Source organism: Patiria miniata, unplaced genomic scaffold (genome assembly GCF_015706575.1).
Source record: "Patiria miniata isolate m_02_andy unplaced genomic scaffold, ASM1570657v1 HiC_scaffold_21, whole genome shotgun sequence".
In the NCBI taxonomy this organism is placed as follows: Eukaryota; Metazoa; Echinodermata; class Asteroidea; order Valvatida; family Asterinidae; genus Patiria; species Patiria miniata.
The window spans coordinates 703806-723765 of NW_024037060.1; the positions used below are offsets into that span (position 1 = coordinate 703806).

General features: G+C 40.1%; 1 protein-coding gene across 2 annotated transcripts; it reads left to right on the top strand.

Annotated features, from left to right (window-relative positions):
- Positions 1 to 954: 954 nt before the first annotated feature.
- LOC119729699 (ras-related protein Rab-8A-like) lies at positions 955 to 17401 on the top strand. 2 transcript variants are annotated; one of them, XM_038202382.1, is made up of 8 exons: positions 955 to 1225; positions 10392 to 10452; positions 11215 to 11275; positions 11780 to 11857; positions 12298 to 12387; positions 12731 to 12796; positions 13557 to 13607; positions 14457 to 17401. In XM_038202382.1, the coding sequence occupies exons 1-8, from the start codon at positions 970 to 972 to the stop codon at positions 14550 to 14552; spliced, it is 759 nt and encodes a 252-aa protein (XP_038058310.1). In that variant the 5' UTR covers positions 955 to 969; the 3' UTR covers positions 14553 to 17401. The 2 variants fall into 2 exon arrangements, with proteins under 2 accessions (XP_038058310.1, XP_038058311.1); XM_038202383.1 differs by lacking the exon at positions 955 to 1225 and adding an exon at positions 8440 to 8612.
- The last annotated feature ends 2559 nt before the right edge of the window (positions 17402 to 19960 follow it).

The following is a 19960-nucleotide window of genomic DNA, read 5'->3' on the forward strand; positions in this document are numbered from 1 at the left end:
TTTTTTGAATAACACGATTCAAAGCGTCAAAATTGTGTTTGACCAACTCAAACTAGTGATGAGACGGTGCATTAAGGGCCATGTACCCGATTTTTTTTTTAAACATCCAATACTTGAAATCCGTGAGTTCAAATTAACTTCATTTTCAATTTTCCTTTTGCAATGATTATGCCTAATAAAAAGTAAATACATTATTAAAATATGGGCCTATACTTGCCAAGCCCGACATCAGCATTAATCACAACTGCTATGAAAACAAATCAGACTTTCATTTTCATGCTGAATGCACCGTGAACAGGTCATGCATGGGTGTTACTTATACGAAATTTCCTATTTGTAGGAATGCGCGGAAATTATATTACTGTCGGCATCCGCCAAGTTTTCTCTAACCGCAACTGCTATTGTTAACAAATCATAGATTCCTGCTACAGTCCAACTTGAACCAAGCCCACTGAGTGCCAGATTCAAATGCTGAGGTTTGTTACAGTTCCTTCAGATTTCAGGACGATAAAATGTCCTTGTACCTCACTTTGTTTACATCTTGGTGCTTGAAGGAAAGTCTGGGCAAGGCTGTGAGTTGTCGCCATTTTTGTTCAACGACAGAGTAAACTTGAAACGACCACACTGCTCTTTAATTCGTCTCCGAGTTTCGACGTTCATCATGGAGTCAAAGCGTGTTTATGTCATCTATAACAAGTTTTCCGATGTTCAGACGTAATTGGGAAGAGTCAACACAAAATATGGCTCGCGTGTGAAATCATCGGGCCATCAGTTTCTTTCTCTATGTACAAGCGAATGGATAATCTGCCTGCAACGCCTTAACATCCCGTCACCACCCCATGCTAACTTACTGGGAGGAACAACTAATTAACCTCTCAAGAACAACCACCACCCACACAGCTAAGTGTTGAATGAGTGTGAGCTCCATCGCAACAGTTTTCTTTTTCATGAAACTTCACGTTTGCCACAATGCCGCAGTGGACGCCGTCTCAGTACTACACGGACCTCATGCCAGCCACCGCGGCAGCGATCGCCCGACGTCCAGCTCCGCAATCCCCACCGCCTGAGTACGTGGAGCCCGGTGTTTCCAGCCTGGCCGTCACGACGCGGGGATACGAGCACCTGTATAAATTCTTGTTCATCGGCGACTCAGGAGTCGGGAAGACGTCGGTGATTTGGCGCTTCTCGGACAATACGTTTAACGGTGCCTTCATTCACACGATTGGTGAGTAATGGTGCCTCTGCTAAGATTTTTTTCCAAATGAAATGACATATCTTTTGTGATTATATGAAAGAATTAGACAATTATATTTCGACACTGTGGTTTACCTGACATATTTTTTGTTTTGCAAAAGTGCTTTTCTTTTGCGATGTTGTGATTTTCCCAATTGTGATTTCGGGATTTCGGGGTCACGGTCACGTTCACGACTGAGTGTTGTGAATACGTACTCGCAAATGCAAGGTCCTTTCTGGGCCATCGTTGTAGAAGCCAGGAAGTTCTAGCCCGCCGGCCCGGGCGCACGCGATTCAAGCTCAATTTTAGGGGTAGGGCTTAAAAGAAAACTGCGACTCAAAAGTTTGAGTAAATAACCCTTAAAATTAAAGCATCTGGCTTTTCAAATTCACCTTTAGAATCATGCTCATCAAAGCACGACAGGGCTCCCATCGACTTTTAGCGGCCCATTGTAGTCTATAATCCTACAAAATGCATGCATAGCGCATAATGGAAAAGGAAGTTCAAAAATATAACGTCTGCTCCACCAAGCTTCAGCACGTAGTACACGACATTGCAATGTTTGTCACTGAGGCTCACTTCAGGATTAACACGTAGGCCTTTGTACGTCCTGTATGAAACTTGACAAGAAGTGTCCTTGTCCATCTTAAAAATAGCCGGTCCAATTATATTATAAAATGTTCAAATTCCATGTTTTGATTTTGTCTTTGCAAAAAGCAACAACTTGAATAAATCGGTTGCATTGGAAGAAAATGCTGAATGGAAAATCAAAGCGCTGTCATGATACAAGTCGATTTCAGACCAAGCGATGATGCCGCGTATCAATATTAAAGTTCGTGTTACTATATACATCATTCTGAAACTGCTATGTGCTGTGTATATAATTATATATACGTTTTTGAGTATACAAACGAGCATGAACAGTTAACACCAAACATAACTGTTTCAACACGAAACTTTGTTGAAAATGGAACATTCTTGGACACAACCAAGTCAAGTCTAACACAATGTCCGGGACATGTATTTTCCTCGTCCGGTCCGGGTACAATAACCTAGAGAGAGGAATTACAAAGGGAAGAATGTTTGAACTGGTTCCCACCACCAAAATCAGTATTTCCGCCCACACAGAATCTGTCAATAATAGAGGGAACGGGAACCAGTCTGAAGAACTGTTGTACTGAGTCAATGTCATGTGTTTTTATTATAATACATTGGAAAATTCCATTTTCAACCGAGTGTGTTATCGTCATAATACTGTCGAAATGGCTGAAGCAAAAGTGGCGCACGAGAAGTCATACGACTATCTTTTAAAAATAATCCTCATCGGCGATGCAGAAACGGGAAAAGTGGGTCTCTTGCTTAAATTTACAGAACCGGAACAAACAAAGTTCAACTCTACTATCGGTAAGAGTTAGTGAAAATTGTACTATAACGTATCTTAATTTAGGGTCGAGACGGTTGTGAAATAAATAAAGAGTCATCATGCGAAAATCTATAGACGTGCACGAACGCTAATAAAACATTCAAATTTATGCACGCACGCGTAAAAGCTAGCATATAGCAAGAACTTAGCAGTAGGCCTATGGTGATGCATAATTAAGCAGGGAGGTAGTGGGACTAATTTGATATGAGGGGGGGGGGAGTTGTGACCACAAATTTGTACCAGGAATCTGTTCTTTGGATGGTTGAAGGGGGAGGGCTTGACATCATCTGATTATTAGTGTCGTTGTTCAAAGCCGATATGATCGTAGACACTATCGGATACAGGGTGAGTCAAAAAACATTGTCAGGACCATTGTTTTAGTAAAGTTCTAAGTGCAGCACTTTCAAAATCTAGGATATGAAAGCTCAATTTATAAGCTCTCTTTTAGTACAAGAATCATTCAAATAACTCAAGTTACGGACTTTTAAACACAACCACCGTTTTAAAGTTCTGTCCACGGATCACAAAACGGTAAGTGTTCATTTAGCAAAACGAAAACAAATCACATAGGATGTGTGTGAATTGCTTTCGTTTTGCTGAAAGAACGCACGTCACCTTTTGTGTGATCCGTGGACAGAACTTTAAAACGGTGGTTGGGTTTAAAATGCCATAACTTGAAAAGTACCTGAGTGATTTGAATGTTTCTTGTACTAAAAGAACGCTTATGAATTGGGCTTTTATATACTAGATTTTAAAAGTGCTACATGCAGAACTTCACTAAAACAATAGTCCCAACATTTGGGTTTCGTGGTTTTTTTTACTCACCGTTAGTAGCGCTCTTTGTTGCGTCTTACTCTTAGTTGCCGACCGACACTACGAATTTACCGACATACATGCAGGGAGACGATTTTGCCAACAAAAAAACCCCAAAAGTAAAGCTCGTGGTCTGGATCTGGATCTGGACCAATACTGCAAGCAATCTCCCGTTATGGGATGTATAGGTTGCAGGTGTGTGTGACTGGGGGCACTAATAATAAGCTCTGCTTTTTATACTTGACAAGTTTAGTTTCAGTAGATTGTCCTTAAATGCATCAAGTGAAGGGGCCTCTCTCACAGATGCTGGGAGGAGGTTCTATTCTGCAGTAGTTCTTGGTAGGAAGGAGTACTTGTGACTGTCCTTGTTTGCGGGTTGTCTTATAAAGGATATTGATCCTGTTGTGTGAGTTTGTACACCCGTCGTGCTTGAGGTATGATGAAGATGGTCAGAATTTTATTGCTGCTCTGTGATGTATGGATTTGTATAGCAAAGACAGGCGTGCAACCATTCTGCGTTCCTCTAGAGGTCTACAACTTAGCCTTGAAATCATGGAGGAAACACTATCGGTCTTGGTGTATTGGTTTGTCACAAATCTAGCGGCTCTGCGCTGGACTGCCTCAAGTTGAGATGAGTGTTTTTATGAGATGGGTCCCAGATGCTAGCACAATATTCCAAGCGTGGGAGAACAAGGGTTTAGTAGGCTGCTTCTTTTACCAGGGGAGAACAGCTGTACAGATTTCTACGGATGAGACCCAACATCTGGTTTCCCTTTGTAGCTACTTTACTGATGTGCTGTGCCCGACTATAGTATAGGAAGTTCATTTGCCGACTATAGGAAGTGCCGACTGGGAGAAACTAGTATGGGGGGGGGGGGGTTCCACAAATTATTAATGGGGGAGTACCAGCCCCAGACCCTCGTCTAGCAATAGCCGTGGTGGTTCGTGGCTCTATAACCGCCCATGCCGGGCCATGGCTCTAAATACCAAATGAGAAAATTTATCGGAAGGGGGGGGGGGGGGGGGTGTCACACCGCCCACACCCGCCCCGCTGTATGAATATACGCCCTTGCATGGGATTACACACATTTTAGTCGAACTTTTCAAATTCTGTTGACGTTTTCGCTTCTTGGGGGATGACAAATATCATCCTGAGTCAAGATCGGCGGCGTAGAGTCCACGGTGCTTAGGCCATACGAAAAAGCCGTGCGCGCAACCAAATAATTATTGCCGAAGCCTAAAAACATTTAGTGGTCATTGCCGAATCCTATACGTGTAAAAGTAATAATACTTTCCCCTCATAAAGGCAGTTGAAGCCTTAAATAAAAAGGAGTGGGCGTGTTATGTAACCTCTCGGTGGCACAATTATTTTGAATCGTGTATCAGCGAAATGCGCCCTCAACGGCGTGCGTGGACTGATCACCCGACAGAGTCCAAATCGTATTAAAGCCATACTATGGTCTCAACAATTCATCCTTTACAAAAAAAAGTCAAAGTGCGTATTGGTGTATTACCGAAGTGGTATCAAACTTTGCACTTTGTGTACTTTGATTGGTGCGGTCAATATGGCGAAATCGTCGAAATCAACCGGCCCTTATGACTGGCGCTTCAAGTTACTTCTTACGGGAGATTCTGGCGTCGGAAAAACCTGCGTCATGACGAGATTCGCGGATGACGCGTTTTCTACCTCCTTCATTTCAACAGTAGGTAAAGACTCCATCTCAAAACAAACAAACAAAACACACTATTTTAAACAGCTGTGCATCAAGTTCTAAAAATATCTTAAACTTCTAAGAACTGTTTACATTGTGCACTTGTACTTCACCCCATTGCGTTTTTCAGTTTGCTTTTGATTTATTCTACCATTATGTTATTAGTCGAGTTCTGTATTTCTCCGCGAGAACAGTAGGCCTCCGTGACATGTCGTGAGGCTGCATTCTATTTTAATTGAACAGAAGATTGATTAACAATTATGCTTGTCACATTAAGTAACAAACTTCGTGGTTTCTTCTTTGGTTCCATAATTCACCTTTTGCAGTACTTGTTAAAGAACATATATGTTTGAAGCACTGATTTATTCAATAAAAAATGTGATCCATAGAACAGGAGTTTGTGTATCCGTGAGTGTTTACTTTTAATAAAGTTGGCTTTGTCATCAGGATTGGACTTTCGACGAAAACTGCTGATCGTAAACTTTGTCCCATGCATGCGCACGTGAACGCGTATCTTGCTGTACAACAAGATGGCGAACTTTTTGGAGAAGCCCGTGTACGACATGCATATAAAGCTGATACTAGTCGGCGAGTGCGACGTTGGTAAGACCAGCATTTTGCTGCGATTTGCGGAAGACGATTTTCGTCGCTCACTTTTGCCCACCATAGGTGAGACTCTGGCTGGAATGCCAGGGAAGTTCGAATTTATAGGAATTACAACATCACTTCCATCGTTTATATGTATATATTTATAAGTGTGTTATAATCCAATTTTCTAGTGATATGAGAGGGTTTAATCGTAGGTCTCTGAGGTTCGAACTCTCACCCGGCATCGCCAACGAGTCCCGTTATAGTTTTTTTTTTTTAAATTCACGCGCGATAGGCTAGTCTAGAGTGTCGTTCGGTTCGCCGGAGAAGATCGCTCACTAATGCGCCTATCAATTGTTTCCCTCACCCCTCCCCTCCCGGGCTGCCCCACCCAAGACGTGGGGATTGCAACTTTTGAAGTGACAAAATCCCCACCCCTCGGGCAAAATTAAAGTGACAATCCCCGACCATGCCCCGACATACATACGTGGGGCGCAATAGTGATTGCCTTTCCATTAGTACGCCAATGTTAACATTGTAATTTGAGTGACCAAAATCCCCACCCTGGGGCATGAAAAACGTGACCAAATCCCGACGTCGAACCTGGGGTAGAGCCTGGGGGGGGGGGGACATTTGATAGGCGCATAAACGTTATAATATGCTCTTGTGCCTGCAAATTCCATGCGACCCCTGGCATCAACCAATCGGAGCCGACTTTAGAAATTGTGATGCAATTATCTTCGTGAAACGAAAGTTGCTGATTGGTCGACAGCTCGTCAGCTGAACGTATTGCATGAAGAACATGGCGGCCTCCGCAGCTGAATTGAGTGTGGGCAATTCTGATATGGAAAGTTGGTATATCCCTGTTGAACAAAACCACACACCTCCAATATTACTCCAGTGTAAACAGTTTACATGTACTAATTGTATACTCACGGTAAGCTAAAGATGCAAAAATTACACAAAACAAATTTACGCCCTTAGCTTCACAACAACAAAAAGACACATGGCCTACATCTAAAATAGCACATCGCCTTTAAACTATATACAGTATCGAAAGTTTTATATTTTTTATCTCAACATTTATTATTATATTTTTGTTTGCTCCCGGTTATTTATCAGTCCGTTATCCCCCACCCCATCTTCAAACGACACGCCCCCCCCCCCGTTTGTTAGGGCTCCTATAGCTGTTTTGACACGCAATATTAAAGGTCGAAACGGAGACAATCGGACAGAAGACTGTGAGGTTGTAAAGTCACGATTCTTATCGATGCTATAAGTTGTAAAGAAAACTTTGAAGTGTTATATGTTTACCTACCATTTGATTTGAATTAAAGGGGAAAACATACTCGATATAGATGAAGCATGGATGAATTAAAGCAGGGTGCCTAGCTAGCACCTCTGCTTGTGCAACACTCGCAGGTCAAACTCCACGGTGACGAAGCTGCAGTGGCGTAACTGGTAGTGGGAGGGATGGGGGACAGGACCCCGCCCGCTCCCAGCTCATGTGCCCCTCATAATATACCCGCTCTCACAATTCGCATGGAGAAGTGCAAAAATAACTTTATATTGTTATTCTAATACTATCAAACCCATTGCGTTACACCAAAGTCACATAATTATCATTGTGTTCCAATATAACGGCCCTATCAAAGTGGGTGGGGGGGGGGGGTGATACAACATTGGAAGGGACTTACCACCAGCTGGCTTTGCAAATTCGACGGGAGGGGGTGGGAGGGGGAATACACCTCATTTTACGCTCTGTGTGTTCTTCCTTTTCCCTCTTTACTTTTAAGAATCCGTGTTGGAGAAAGGGGACAGCGCTGGGCTGATTTAGCTCAAGGGAGAGGGAAAAGGGTTTTAGCATGAACTATTTTGTTCTGCATTATTTCCTACATTTTTGTAGGGGTCTACCCGATATTCCCCAACATGTATGTTCCCCAATACCGATGTTCCCCGAAATCCTTAGGATAGTAGGGTTAGGGTTGAGGGTTAGGGAACATCGGTATCAGGGCATGGAGCTCTGGTATCGGGGAACATGATTGTATGCACCCTTTTTATAGGATCACAGTACCTCCCCTGGTTTACAGGCGAAAAAGCAACTTAAAATACTAAGCCTGTTCAAGGAATTGCATTTTTTTAAAGTTAAAATACAACATACAAATTGACAATTAGCAGCAGGAAAAACAACTAAATTTTATACCTGAGCAGCGGCGCGACTTGTGTTGTAGGCTATATGTATACAAATGTAGGCGATGTGCCTATGGCCTACGAAAAATTCGGGGCCTACGAAAATACCACAGTGTGCCATATTTTAGGCCTACAAGTACCCACACACAAATGAGAAACAGGAAAACAAAATAGTCCTGGGGATAGAGCCTGTTTAAAGTAATACCTTAATTATTTCACTATTTTACGATCTCGTCATTTCTAAAACGACTAGCAACGAGATACTTGACAAGTGACACCGCACCGGTACAGGGATGACGTAAGCGGAAGTTACAATATTCAAATAAGGGTGTTTCCCAGATTGTTAGCTGGTATCCAGCCGCTGCGCGGTCCAGTGTTTGTACGTAATGTTATTTGCAACGTGACAAAAACGAGGCGGGGATTAGACGGCCGTTATGCTAGCTGTGCACAAAAATATAGGACGGGAGGAAGAGGGTGTACGTAGAGTGGGTACCAGGGATTAAGTGTAATTTACGATGTAGTGAAAACATGGCGAAAACCTACGATTTCCTCTTCAAGCTACTTTTAATTGGTGATTCTGGTGTCGGGAAAACCTGTGTACTCTTCAGATTTTCGGAAGATGCCTTTAACTCAACGTTTATTTCTACGATAGGTAAGGATAAATCGATCTGTCGAAACTGTAGTGAAATTACGTTGATCAGAACTGCGAGTCTGCGGCCAGTGTAGCGCAGGTGCTGCGTTGATCACTCACTCGGGCATCATGTCCATAGCCATAGCACTAGCACTCAACAGTTTATAACTCAGTGCAGTGCGCGACGGGCAATATTGCTCCACACTATATCATGTAGTAGTACATTACTGTGTCAATACACGTAGATCATAAGTGGTTAGTCATGCTGAACAGTTTTCAATTCGACCAGGCAATAAGGAGCAACTATAGAATGCAGGGCCACGCCGGAGCAAGGTTTTTTATTTTGCTTGGAGGCGCTAGGCGTGGATGGATAGGAGTAATACTATGCAAACCTGCAAAAAGTGCTAAGTACAGCGAATGCACTTTCCTTCTTAGCTTCTCATGAAGGATCGGAAGGGAGGGCGTGCTTGTAAATGTGTTGGGGGCACGGTACGGATCGGAGTGGCGGAGGCGCGGAGTCGTGGAGTCGCGGAGACGCGGGGCACTGGAGTGGCGGAGTCGCAGAGACGCGCACCGATAGAGGGTGCAATTCTCGGAGATATCGACTGCGGCTCCACGACTCCACGATCGATTTTCGGAGGTAGGTCGACTGCGGCTCCACGCCTCCACGCAGCCGTACGGAGGCGCGGATGTAGAGTAAAGTGGCCCTGCATTCTATAGTTGCACCGGCAATAATATACTTGTCTTGAAATTGAATACATTTTGTATTTAAATTGTATTATTAGGGCAGTTCAGCATGATCATGATGTCTTGATGATGATGATGAGGCTAGTTATCCAGCATGTGACAGACAGACATGTCAGTATAGAACGGCCTTTTTTGCTCAACTATGGGAAAGGAGAAAGGGGCAAAATTTAGGCCTATCTGTGTCTTTCTTCTCCCAAAATAGTGCCCATTTTTTAATGTGATATACATGTATACTTATTATTACACTAGTACACATTTAAATTAAACAATATAGGCTACATTCTGAATCCATCTACAAAAAAAAGTACAAATTTTCCAAAACATTTAAATGAAACCCACAAAGTGACGTGTTTACTCTGTCTGCCCATGGTCTGCCCTTGATTTGAAGTAATACATGCGACTGAGTCATAACATAAGAATCATAAAATATTAAACTAAGAATATAAACATTGTATGATTCTTATGCCTGCATAAGAGTCATAACATAAGAATCATAACTGATTCTTAATATAACATAAGAATCATAACTGATTCTTAATATAACATAAGAATCATAACTGATTCTTAATTTCTATTGTCAGCATAAGAATCAGTGGAATGAAGCTAATAACATGCCCTCTTTTACTTCCCTACGTTTGATCTACCGTATTTTGCGGAAAGCCTGAATATACATGACAGTCACAAAATCCTGTACTTCCTAAACATCTCAAATGTGTGGCTGGCAAATGTAACATGACTCGCAGAAATGCAGGAACTTTTTTGTAGATATGGCAGACTCATCTGCATTAAATTTATGGTACAGCCTTAAAATGTGTTTTATTGCAGTCTATACCATGCAAACCTTCACATCTTATTACATGTAAATGGGCAGTGCCTAACAAATTCTTACTATAAAATAAATGTAGGTCATAATCCCAGCTGTTCTTCATACTTGAATAACGTCCATCATTGTATTTTAGCCCCAATTCTACCCTCTTCCCAAATACAACTGTCAGTTGTTTCAGTCGCTTGTCTTCTTTTCATGGTTTTGTACCTTTGTTTCTTTTACTACAGGTATAGATTTCAAAATCAGAACAATAGATTTAGATGGCAAGAAAATCAAGCTACAGATATGGTGAGTGGCTCTTTTTAGAATGCATATGTTGTGAACTTCCTTGTTCATCAACAATAAAACCGGTTGACGTTCTTGAAAAAGTCTAAGCGCTAATTGAAGTAAAAGGTCAAGTTTTACTTATCTGATCTGTAGGCAAAATATATATAAAATGGTCTCTCTCTCTCTCAAAAAAAGTAATACTTGTATGTTCAAGGGTAATGCAAACGGCAGTGGAGTTTACACTTTTTCTCATGCAGCATCTTTGTAAGAACTTCTTGGAGCGGTTAACTTTAATCTAATGCTGTGCTATGCACCAGTGGCACATTATTTCTACTGGAACAAATGAGACATGGAGGGCCATGTAAATTAATAATAGTTTGGATTGTACATATATATGCATGGACTCCTGAATAATTAAGAACACTGCACATCAGTGGCTAGTTTTAGCCTCGTAAGACATAAACTTCATAAAAATGCAGACAATAATACTCTAAACCCATGCTCACTTTCTCCCTTTTCATACTTTCTTGTTGTTCTGATGGTTCTTGTTACAAATCAGTGACTTCTACAATTTTGGATAACCGATAGTCTCCTGATGACGAGCAGAGCATACTGTTCAAAATGTCGAGTTAAACCAACTGGTTCTTCTCAGAACCACACAACTCACTAATAGATATCATTCACATGGTGTTACCGCAAACCTCCCATTCATTGATCATGTCCACCATGCAAACCTTTAAGTCTTAGATGACGATATGTTTTGATTTTTTACATTTTCTACAGGGACACAGCTGGCCAGGAGCGGTTCCGAACCATCACCACTGCCTACTACAGGGGGGCAATGGTAAGAGATTGCAGAAATGAGATTGAGTTGTACTTGTGCTAAGTGACAAGAAATCTCTTTTGTGAGTTGGTTTGGTTTTGTGAAGAACCAGTGGAAATTAAACATTTCAGACATTAGGGTAAGCTCTGCCGTCGTCAGGAGACCGACGGCAGGTAGCATTTTTATTTTCTAAACCACACAAACTCATAATAACAGATTGCTTGTCACACAGTTCTACAGCAAACCTTAGGGTTAGGTTACCATTGGAATCCATCAGTCTTCCAACGACGGGCAGAGAATACCGTCCAAAAATGTTGAGTTTCTTACATTTTTATTCAGAGCCTCACAAACTCCCAGAAGAGATTTGTGCAATGTCTAACCATAAACCTGCTCTTATAGCTTACTTACTCTTATTGCAGACTTCTCCATGAAACCTTCAGTTTATACCAACTGAACTCCGTGTGGTAGTTCAAATTGATTGTGCTAAGATGCCGTTTTATAATTTTCACTTTTTTTCTTCTTCAGGGGATCATGTTGGTTTACGACATCACAAACATGAAGTCTTTTGAGAACATCAGGAATTGGATCAGGAATATTGAAGAGGTACGTCCATTGAGAACACTGCGCTCATTATTTTCAATTGCTTGTTTCCATGAAATCCATTTTTTTTGTCAAAAAAAAACCTTACAAAAGGATCATTTCCAAACATTTCATTCAAAAATATATTTATTTTCAATAGACCACATCCATTTTTAATAGTTGAACTAAGAAACTGACTAGAGCAGGGCTTGAACCTGCAACCTCCAGATTGCCGTTCCAGTGCTCTACCAACTGAGCTATCAAGCCTTACATGTATGTTGGCGGTTGCCTATTTTGTCAGTGTCTTTGTTCAAGGGGCGCTAGTCAGAAGCCATGCCATGTAAACTTAAAAAAATTACCCCTTAAACAACAAACGGTGATGAGTTTCAAAAGACAAAAAAGAGCTTTTGTTTTGTTGGCTCTATATCCTGAAGTGTATGTTGTGTTACTTTTATCCTCTGTAGCATGCCTCATCCGACGTAGAAAAGATGATCCTGGGGAACAAATGTGACATGGATGACAGAAGGGTGGTCACAAAGGACAAGGGAGAACAGGTAATAATAGATAGTCTGACCAGACTCTCTGTGTGTCTGTATGGTCAACAGTTTGTATGTTCTGTCAGTTCAGGGTTCTATATCTCTGTCTCTGTTTGTGACATACTCTGTGCGCCAGAATGACAATCTGTTTGTTTTCCTGTTGCCAGTACTGGTTTTGTCACAGTTTTTCAGTATTTTAATTTTTTTTAAGATCTTTAAGTTTTTAGTTGTAAGTTTTGTAACATTAATAATCTTTTTACGTGAAGTAGGTCTTAATTCGGCAGATTGCCGCAATGACCTTCTATTGTAAGCAATAAACCAGTGCAATTCAATTCTATTCTATTCTTGTTTATCTCCTCAGCTCGCAATAGAATACGGAATCAAGTTCATGGAGACGAGTGCCAAGGCTAGCATCAATGTAGAAGAGGTAAATTCTTTTGAAGTAATTAAAAAACGTTGTGCTTTATCCCTATGTTATTTTTATTAAATGAAGTGAACCGATATTTTAAAACAGTTTTTTTATTCTAGGTTAGTCACTTTCGTTTGGACTTCTTCTTGATTGTGCAAGGGTTTCTCTAGTGGTAGATCTCTAGGGGTAATTCCCTACACATTTCCAAACGCTCATTTCCTTCCTCGTCTTTGCCTGTAGAGACTTTCCAACTTGGTTGTTGGGCAATTTCCGTAAATTTGGACATACATGTCAGACACTTATGAGTTGCTGTTGTAAAAGTGAATGTGATACATCACTAATAATGTGACATCTAATGAGTGGGAAACAATTACAGACCAAACTAAGATACCACCACCTTAACGACCTTGTACATGTACATCGCGTGGTTGGACGTACGTTGGGTTTTATGGAATGGCCCTGTTGTAGAGTCATTTAATTAAATTTCCAGTTAAAATACTGAAATTACTGTCACACTAAAAATAATTTCATAATTCATTATCGTATGGAAATGATGGGATACACTTGTACTGGAGTTTGTTCTTGTAGGGAGACCAAGCAGTATATCAATAACTGATTGAGATTTTGATTTTCACGAAAACCATGAGTTTGCTGGAAAAATAAGAACAATAGAACGAAAAGTTGTGCATTGTGAAAAGAGTTTAGTTTTTGACCAAAGACTGACCCTTTTTATCTTTTCCAACAATATTTAAATCTCATTTCTGTGGTTTACTTCCAGGCTTTTGTAACCCTAGCGAGGGATATCAAGGCGAAAATGGACAGAAAATTAGTAAGTGGTCAACATCTTTGCATTCTTAGGTAGGTTCCAATATTTACATGTACATATTCACTGGTACCCACCACCCTATCCAATGGCTAATTTCTTTGAGCCCTGATAGGCTGGATTCGATTGAAACCAGTGAGCTGTGTCATCTCTTATTTATTAAAAGTAAATATGCACTAATCACAAACTGTAAGCTACATACCCAGAATGCCTTGCATTTCCTTCAGAATGTTTGTGTAAAAGATAATCTTCATTCTTTTGATAGGACAGTGGGTATGACTCAACACATGTACAATGTTCTCGTGTTTTGATGTGCTAATGGTGGGCAAAAACATGATGGGGGTAGCAGAGGTTATGAGGATTAACAGGCTTAGATGGTATGGACATGTGGCTAGGAGAGAGGCAACACACTGGCTCCAGAGAGCTTTAAATTTTCGAGTCACCGGAAGAAGGCCTCGTGGGAGACCCAGAAAAACCTGGAGGGAAACTGTAGAAGAAGATGCCAAAACATCTGGTATCGCTCACATGGACCCCACAGACAGGAAAGCTTGGAGAGCAGCCATTAAGGAAATGAAATGTCCAACCCCACAAAGTGGGACAAATGGACTCTAAACGCTGATGATGATGATGATGATGTTTATAAGCAGAGGAGGTAGGCATCATTGTCACTTTGGAGAGCCGTTTCTAACATTTCTATACCGGCCGTGTCCAAATTACATGGCTGCGGCTAGGAATAACACACTAGTCTATGGGAAGTGGCTGCAGCTGCTTCCATAGACACGTGTAATTGGCAGCCATAGCCAAGCAATTTGGACACGGCTTCACTCCAACTGGGTTTTTCCCTTACTTCAACAGGACACGGGAGGCCAAGGGAAGGGTAGCAGTCCTGTTCAGGTCTCAGGAACGACCACACAAAAGAAACGGGAATGGAAGTTCTGTGCACTCCTGTAATGTATATAGTGTATTATCTTACATTTTTTTATGCTCGTCCATGAACATTTTGTCTGACGCCACACGACTAGCTTCCGCCAAGGCAGTGAACAGTTTGGTGAAGTTTGAAAGGATGTGTCTTGGTATCCGTTTTTTGTTTTTGTTTTTTCTTATTAAAATCACAATGGAGCTTATTGATGAGGCTGATCAGAGCGTGTGGAGATTTTTTTTAGTGGAGCACTGCGGTCCATCAGTCATGAAGGAAAAAGTGCCTGTTCGCATAAGTATCCATTTGGAACGACAGAAGGGCCCGAGTCTTGAATAGCAAGAATGAACCAACAAGTGAGCCAACTAGAACAGGAGGCATTGTCAGACGTCTGGCGTTTTACTTGTGCGTCTCTGTATTGTCTTCATCACAGAATCTTAAACTCCAAGTTACCTAAGTACCCAAAAGTTCAACAACAAATTTTGTAGTCTTTTAAATAGATTCATGACTGTACAGTCCAGCTACTGTTATTTTTTGTGGGGGGTTAATCTCTGTTTTGTTTTGTAGTGCACAGAATGTGCCAATGGTATGATGCACACTGTTTGTTTTTTGGACGATTTATGAACTTTTTTCAGCCCAAAAAACGAGTTTCCAGAACAAGGTATATTATCCTCTTGCTGTTACTGTCAGTGCTGAATCTTCCTTTGCCTCTCATTCACATTGATAAACCAAGGAAAGACTTTCAACCACATTTATGATTTCTGACGTTTGATGAAAAAACTCCTTTGCAGTAAAAAAAAATCCCTTCTATCCAAACATCTTTTCCCTCCAAAATCCTCATGTAATCTTACAACATCCCAAGTCCACCACTTTATTTGTATTGCATCAGACTGTCTCCTAGCCCTAGTCCACTCTGATTTCACTTTTACCAAACTGAATAAATACTGAAGCCATGCCCATAAAAGTTTGCTTTCACCTGACGGATTTAGAAAAGTTTAGCTTAAATCCAAAATCACTTTTCAGTATCCTAGTCTTTCCCTGTTTCCTTGGCAACTGGCTGAATATATCAAACACCGAGGCCTTGGCAAGGGACATCATCTTTTATATTTAACCTTTTTTTTATGGAGAGTAGCTTTTCTATCTTTTACGATTATTCAGTTGCATACATCTACATGTAGTTGCAATCCAGTCAGGCACAGAAGGCATCGTAAGTCAAATCACATGTGCAAGTCAAAAGTAACAAAGGATGAATAATCACAAATTTATTTGAAAAGCTTGTGACTTAAGAAGGGATGAATTGTGATGACGCCATTACAACACTGTACAGTAGTTGCATGCATCATGTAAATACTTGACGCTTGTGCTAACCAGTTTGTCTATATTACTGACCTTTGACCCAAAACAATGACCTCTGACCCAAAGCAGGAAGAGATCTGTCAGAATAAAAAGTCACTTGATTTTAATTCAAAACAGTGAATTAAAAATCAGTTGTATAGGATTTGTTTGTCACTTTGAGCTTGAGAATTGAAAATTTACAGAACAGATAAGTTTTAAAATTTTCCTACATTATTATGCTTTTCAACGACAAAAAGCATTTATGAATGGGAATAAGTGTGATGACTCAGTCAGTCTTAACGGCTGTTAAAAACCTTGCAGGGTCGTGGCCATGATGAATTGCAGGTCACAGGTCATGCAAAATCTATCCAACCAGAGCATGAATTCATCAGCATATCCCAGCGTCCTGTTTGCAGGGGGGAGGGGGTACGAGCAAAATGCACAAGTTGATTGTTTTCTTTGAAAGTTTTTGTGGGACTTGGTCGATTATTTGAGCCTATATTTAAAACGTCTTCCTTTTGTACATTGATGCACGAATACTACTCAAATAAATGCACTTGTCTCCCTCAAAAAAAGAGGTTAATTTTTTGACAAAGTCTGTGTACTAAATACGAGGGTTCATAAATGGATCAGTTAAAAAAAATAATGAACAAAATCATTGCATTCCCAGAACGTAATGAACATACAGATTGTACATTAATATATAAAAGAAAGTAATTTCAAACATTCTAAACAGCATATTCCAGAAATTAACTTGTATCAACTTGCCTGCCTTAATTTTAAAAAAAGGTCCTTTAAATTTTTAATTTATGTTTCAATTAGTGAAAAAAAAAAAAGTGCGCTGATAACGGATACGTTTTGAAAACCTGACAGAGTGGGGTTTGTGCCTTTGTATCAAAGTTATTTTAATTTTATTTTTGTGCTAATTTTTTTTTTTTTTATAAAATTATGCTCATTTTAGGGACCAGTGTCATACAGGTAGAAACGATTACCAGAAACTTTGTTGGCACTAGAAAAATTGCTTAAGAAACAAGAGGTTGAATATTTCAAGTATTTTACGAGCTCAATTAACGTTAATGAAACTTTTTGGACACAATCGGAGACAGAAATTTTGTTTGGATTAACTGTTGTGTATTTCATAGATATCTTTAAAAAAAACCTAGACCTAACACTCCTATGCTTTAATGTTGTACGTTTCTGGCCACAAAATGTTGTGTTCTGTTATGTAAACGTCAAACTTTTATTTAAATAACATGCATCGTTTGACATTGTTTGACAGCCTTCTTGCGCATTCATGTGCCCACGATCAGTGTTCAATGTTATGGTCAGAAAATAAAGGGGTACTTCGGGTCTAGGTTTTTTTTTTTAGGTGTCTTAAGTGCATACACCAAAAAGTGCCCTCCGCTTGCGGCCGCCATTTTTTTTCAACACATGGTGCAAGGTTGGAAAGCCTTTTTTAATGGTCTCTAATTTTTTTTCTTTTGAAATTTGTTGACTATTAGTATGTGACAAGCAAAGCCCTATGTAAATATTATAATTGATTAATGTATGTATTCTCTGTAGTATGTAGACAGAAATGTTAATGAAATCTGAACTCGGTCAACATTTTATGGAGCTGCTGAGGACAGACATGTGCTCAACTGGAATAGACACAAAATGGCCCCCAAATAAAATAAGTGTTTATTTTTCATAGGGTACAAAGAGTGTACACATTCAAGTTGTTCCATTACAGCATTAAGCTAGACGAGAAAGAAAAAATGCATAACAAAACCACGAACCCCCCCCCCCCCCCCCCCCCCCCCCCCCCCCGCCTAAAAATGGCCTGGGTTTCTGTAAAGGTGAAAAAGAATGATTTCTTGTAATTTGACATGTAAATAGTTAATGTGAGAATCTGTACCACTGAACCCAAGATGTAAACTCTGATTTTTTTTGTTTTAAATCTACAATGGGTTTAATTGGAAGTTAACGTAATTTCAACATTTTCAGTACCTGTTTAGTATTTATGTGATAGCTGATTACACTTCTATCAACCTAATAGACCTGATGCATAGCAGCCATCTTAGAGGGTAGTGCCTTTGTATTGTTGGGATGTGCATGAGGGAACCATTTGTGCATTCATTGGTACTGAATAAAAAAAAAAGATGCCCTTTAAGATGGACGCTTCGCATAAAGTCTGGTTACAAAATAAAAATATCAAAATTATGTCCTTTCTTTTATAGAAATCATGTGGTAAAAATTTCAAGAAAAGGAAGGACCTTTGAACGTGCATGAACATTAACCCAGATGTGTCAACAAATGCATGTTTGTATCAATAATCAAGTTTGTTTGAAATTGCAGTTTACCAAAAATATTAGTCTTCATGCTCTGGAGACTATCATTAAATAGCCACAGTACAAACTGGTACTTGGCTTTATTTAAATCTGTCATGTGTTGCACAGAACCAGAGATTGCCTTTCTTTTTAAATATTTTCTAAAAGGATTTTCAGGTGCTTGGGTGATGCGCTTTATGAATACAGTTTGTAAACTGTAAAAGATGTGCATATTCAAATGCAAGGCTTGGTCCGTTGTAGAATTACGAGTTACTGAAAATTCCACAGCCAATTTTTCCTTTCACTAATTTACTTGATATTATTTTTTCTACATTGCATGCCATGTTCCTGTGTTCACAACTCTGTAAAATTTGTAAAATATAGACATATTTCTTTTGATTTTCCATGCATTCTTTTTACGACTTGTTATAATTATAATAAGAAACTCAATGTTTTGTAATTTGCTTATAAATTTCTGATGGATTCTGTGCACAAGCACCCCCTCAATGGTTACAAAGGGAGAGTTGGGGGAGACCATGGGAGGGATATTTGAACGTATCGCCAACTGCACTGATGGGAAGACGCTACGGGATCGGCACACACTCTAAATTAAGTCCTGCATATTCATATTTCGAGCCATACGTGTGAAAGCCAGTACGCGCACACTGTATGCCTCTGCCACTGGGGTTTTGAAAGCAGTCACATAGCGCCCTCTATTGTTAGTACTGTACATGGAGTCCATTCAGCCGTGGTTCTAGATCGAGTAGTCTTGGCGATGGAGGTGCCTCTGGGTTAATTACTGACCAATAAACTGGTTCATTGAAAATTCTTGGTGTATCCAATCCATGATGTCAAAGTAATATCTGCATTTACAATTCATATGGTACAACTGCACCAGTTATTAATATAAGCAGAGAATGACAGTTTTGGTTTTCTTGGTGAAAGAAAAATTTGCCATCGTCCAAAAAAATTCAGTTGTTAACATATTGGCTTCCGAAAAAAAAAGTTGAGCATCATAACATATTTGGACCAGGACTATGCCCGCCTGATTCACAAGAGAAATTCAGTGCTTTTAGTATTCCGTCAATGAAAATCACAGCCATTTTTTACAATGTGCCTGGCCTATTTTTTTTTTAACTGACTGTTTATTTTACATACGAATCTTACTTCTTCTTTTTTGTGCTGCTTAAAAATGTAATACTTTTATTGACTGGGGAATCTGTAAGTCAAAGATATAGGAGTACAGTAGTTATGTGAACTGCCATGTAAAGCCGCCTTTTCCTTTAGTGCGTTTTTTCAGTCCATTTTGTGTGCACATTCGGGCCTATAAATACACCATTAGGGATACAAGTCCTGCAATTAGAGGGTTTTAGGTGTTTAAAAAAATTGTAGATAACAAATTGGAATTTTTCTTGTCAACCTCAAACTTTCTGCAAAAATTTCAGGGCTCACCATAAGCCATTTCTCACTATCGCAACCGTGTTGAAATCAACAATGGTCCACTGTGAGTACTGCCAGTGCAAAAGGTTTTCCAAAATCTTGGGGTCGAGTGTTGACCAAGGTCTAATGGGGAGATTCTGGATAGTTTGAAAAAGGGCTTGTACATCCCAGGGCCTGCAAATGCAACGGACACAAAACTGACTGGAAAAAAGTTTCTGGAAAAGCTGCTTAGTGTGTCTGTAGTGGGAAAGTCTTTGCCGATATTCAACTGCCTTCCTTCATCATTCTGCCTATATTGCCTAAAACACTGGTCATTGTGCTGAAGTGTGAGAGCTTGACTTGGAGCCCAGTTGAATTGA

What these genes read in the sequence shown, in the direction of transcription:
- LOC119729699 (XM_038202382.1), top strand. Translation starts at nt 970, where the DNA reads ATGCCGCAGTGGACGCCGTCTCAGTACTACACGGACCTCATGCCAGCC. An exon ending in CCTACTACAGGGGGGCAATG is followed by an intron (nt 11,276 to 11,779) that starts GTAAGAGATTGC and finishes TTTCTTCTTCAG; the next exon opens with GGGATCATGTTGGTTTACGA. An exon ending in GGATCAGGAATATTGAAGAG is followed by an intron (nt 11,858 to 12,297) that starts GTACGTCCATTG and finishes TATCCTCTGTAG; the next exon opens with CATGCCTCATCCGACGTAGA.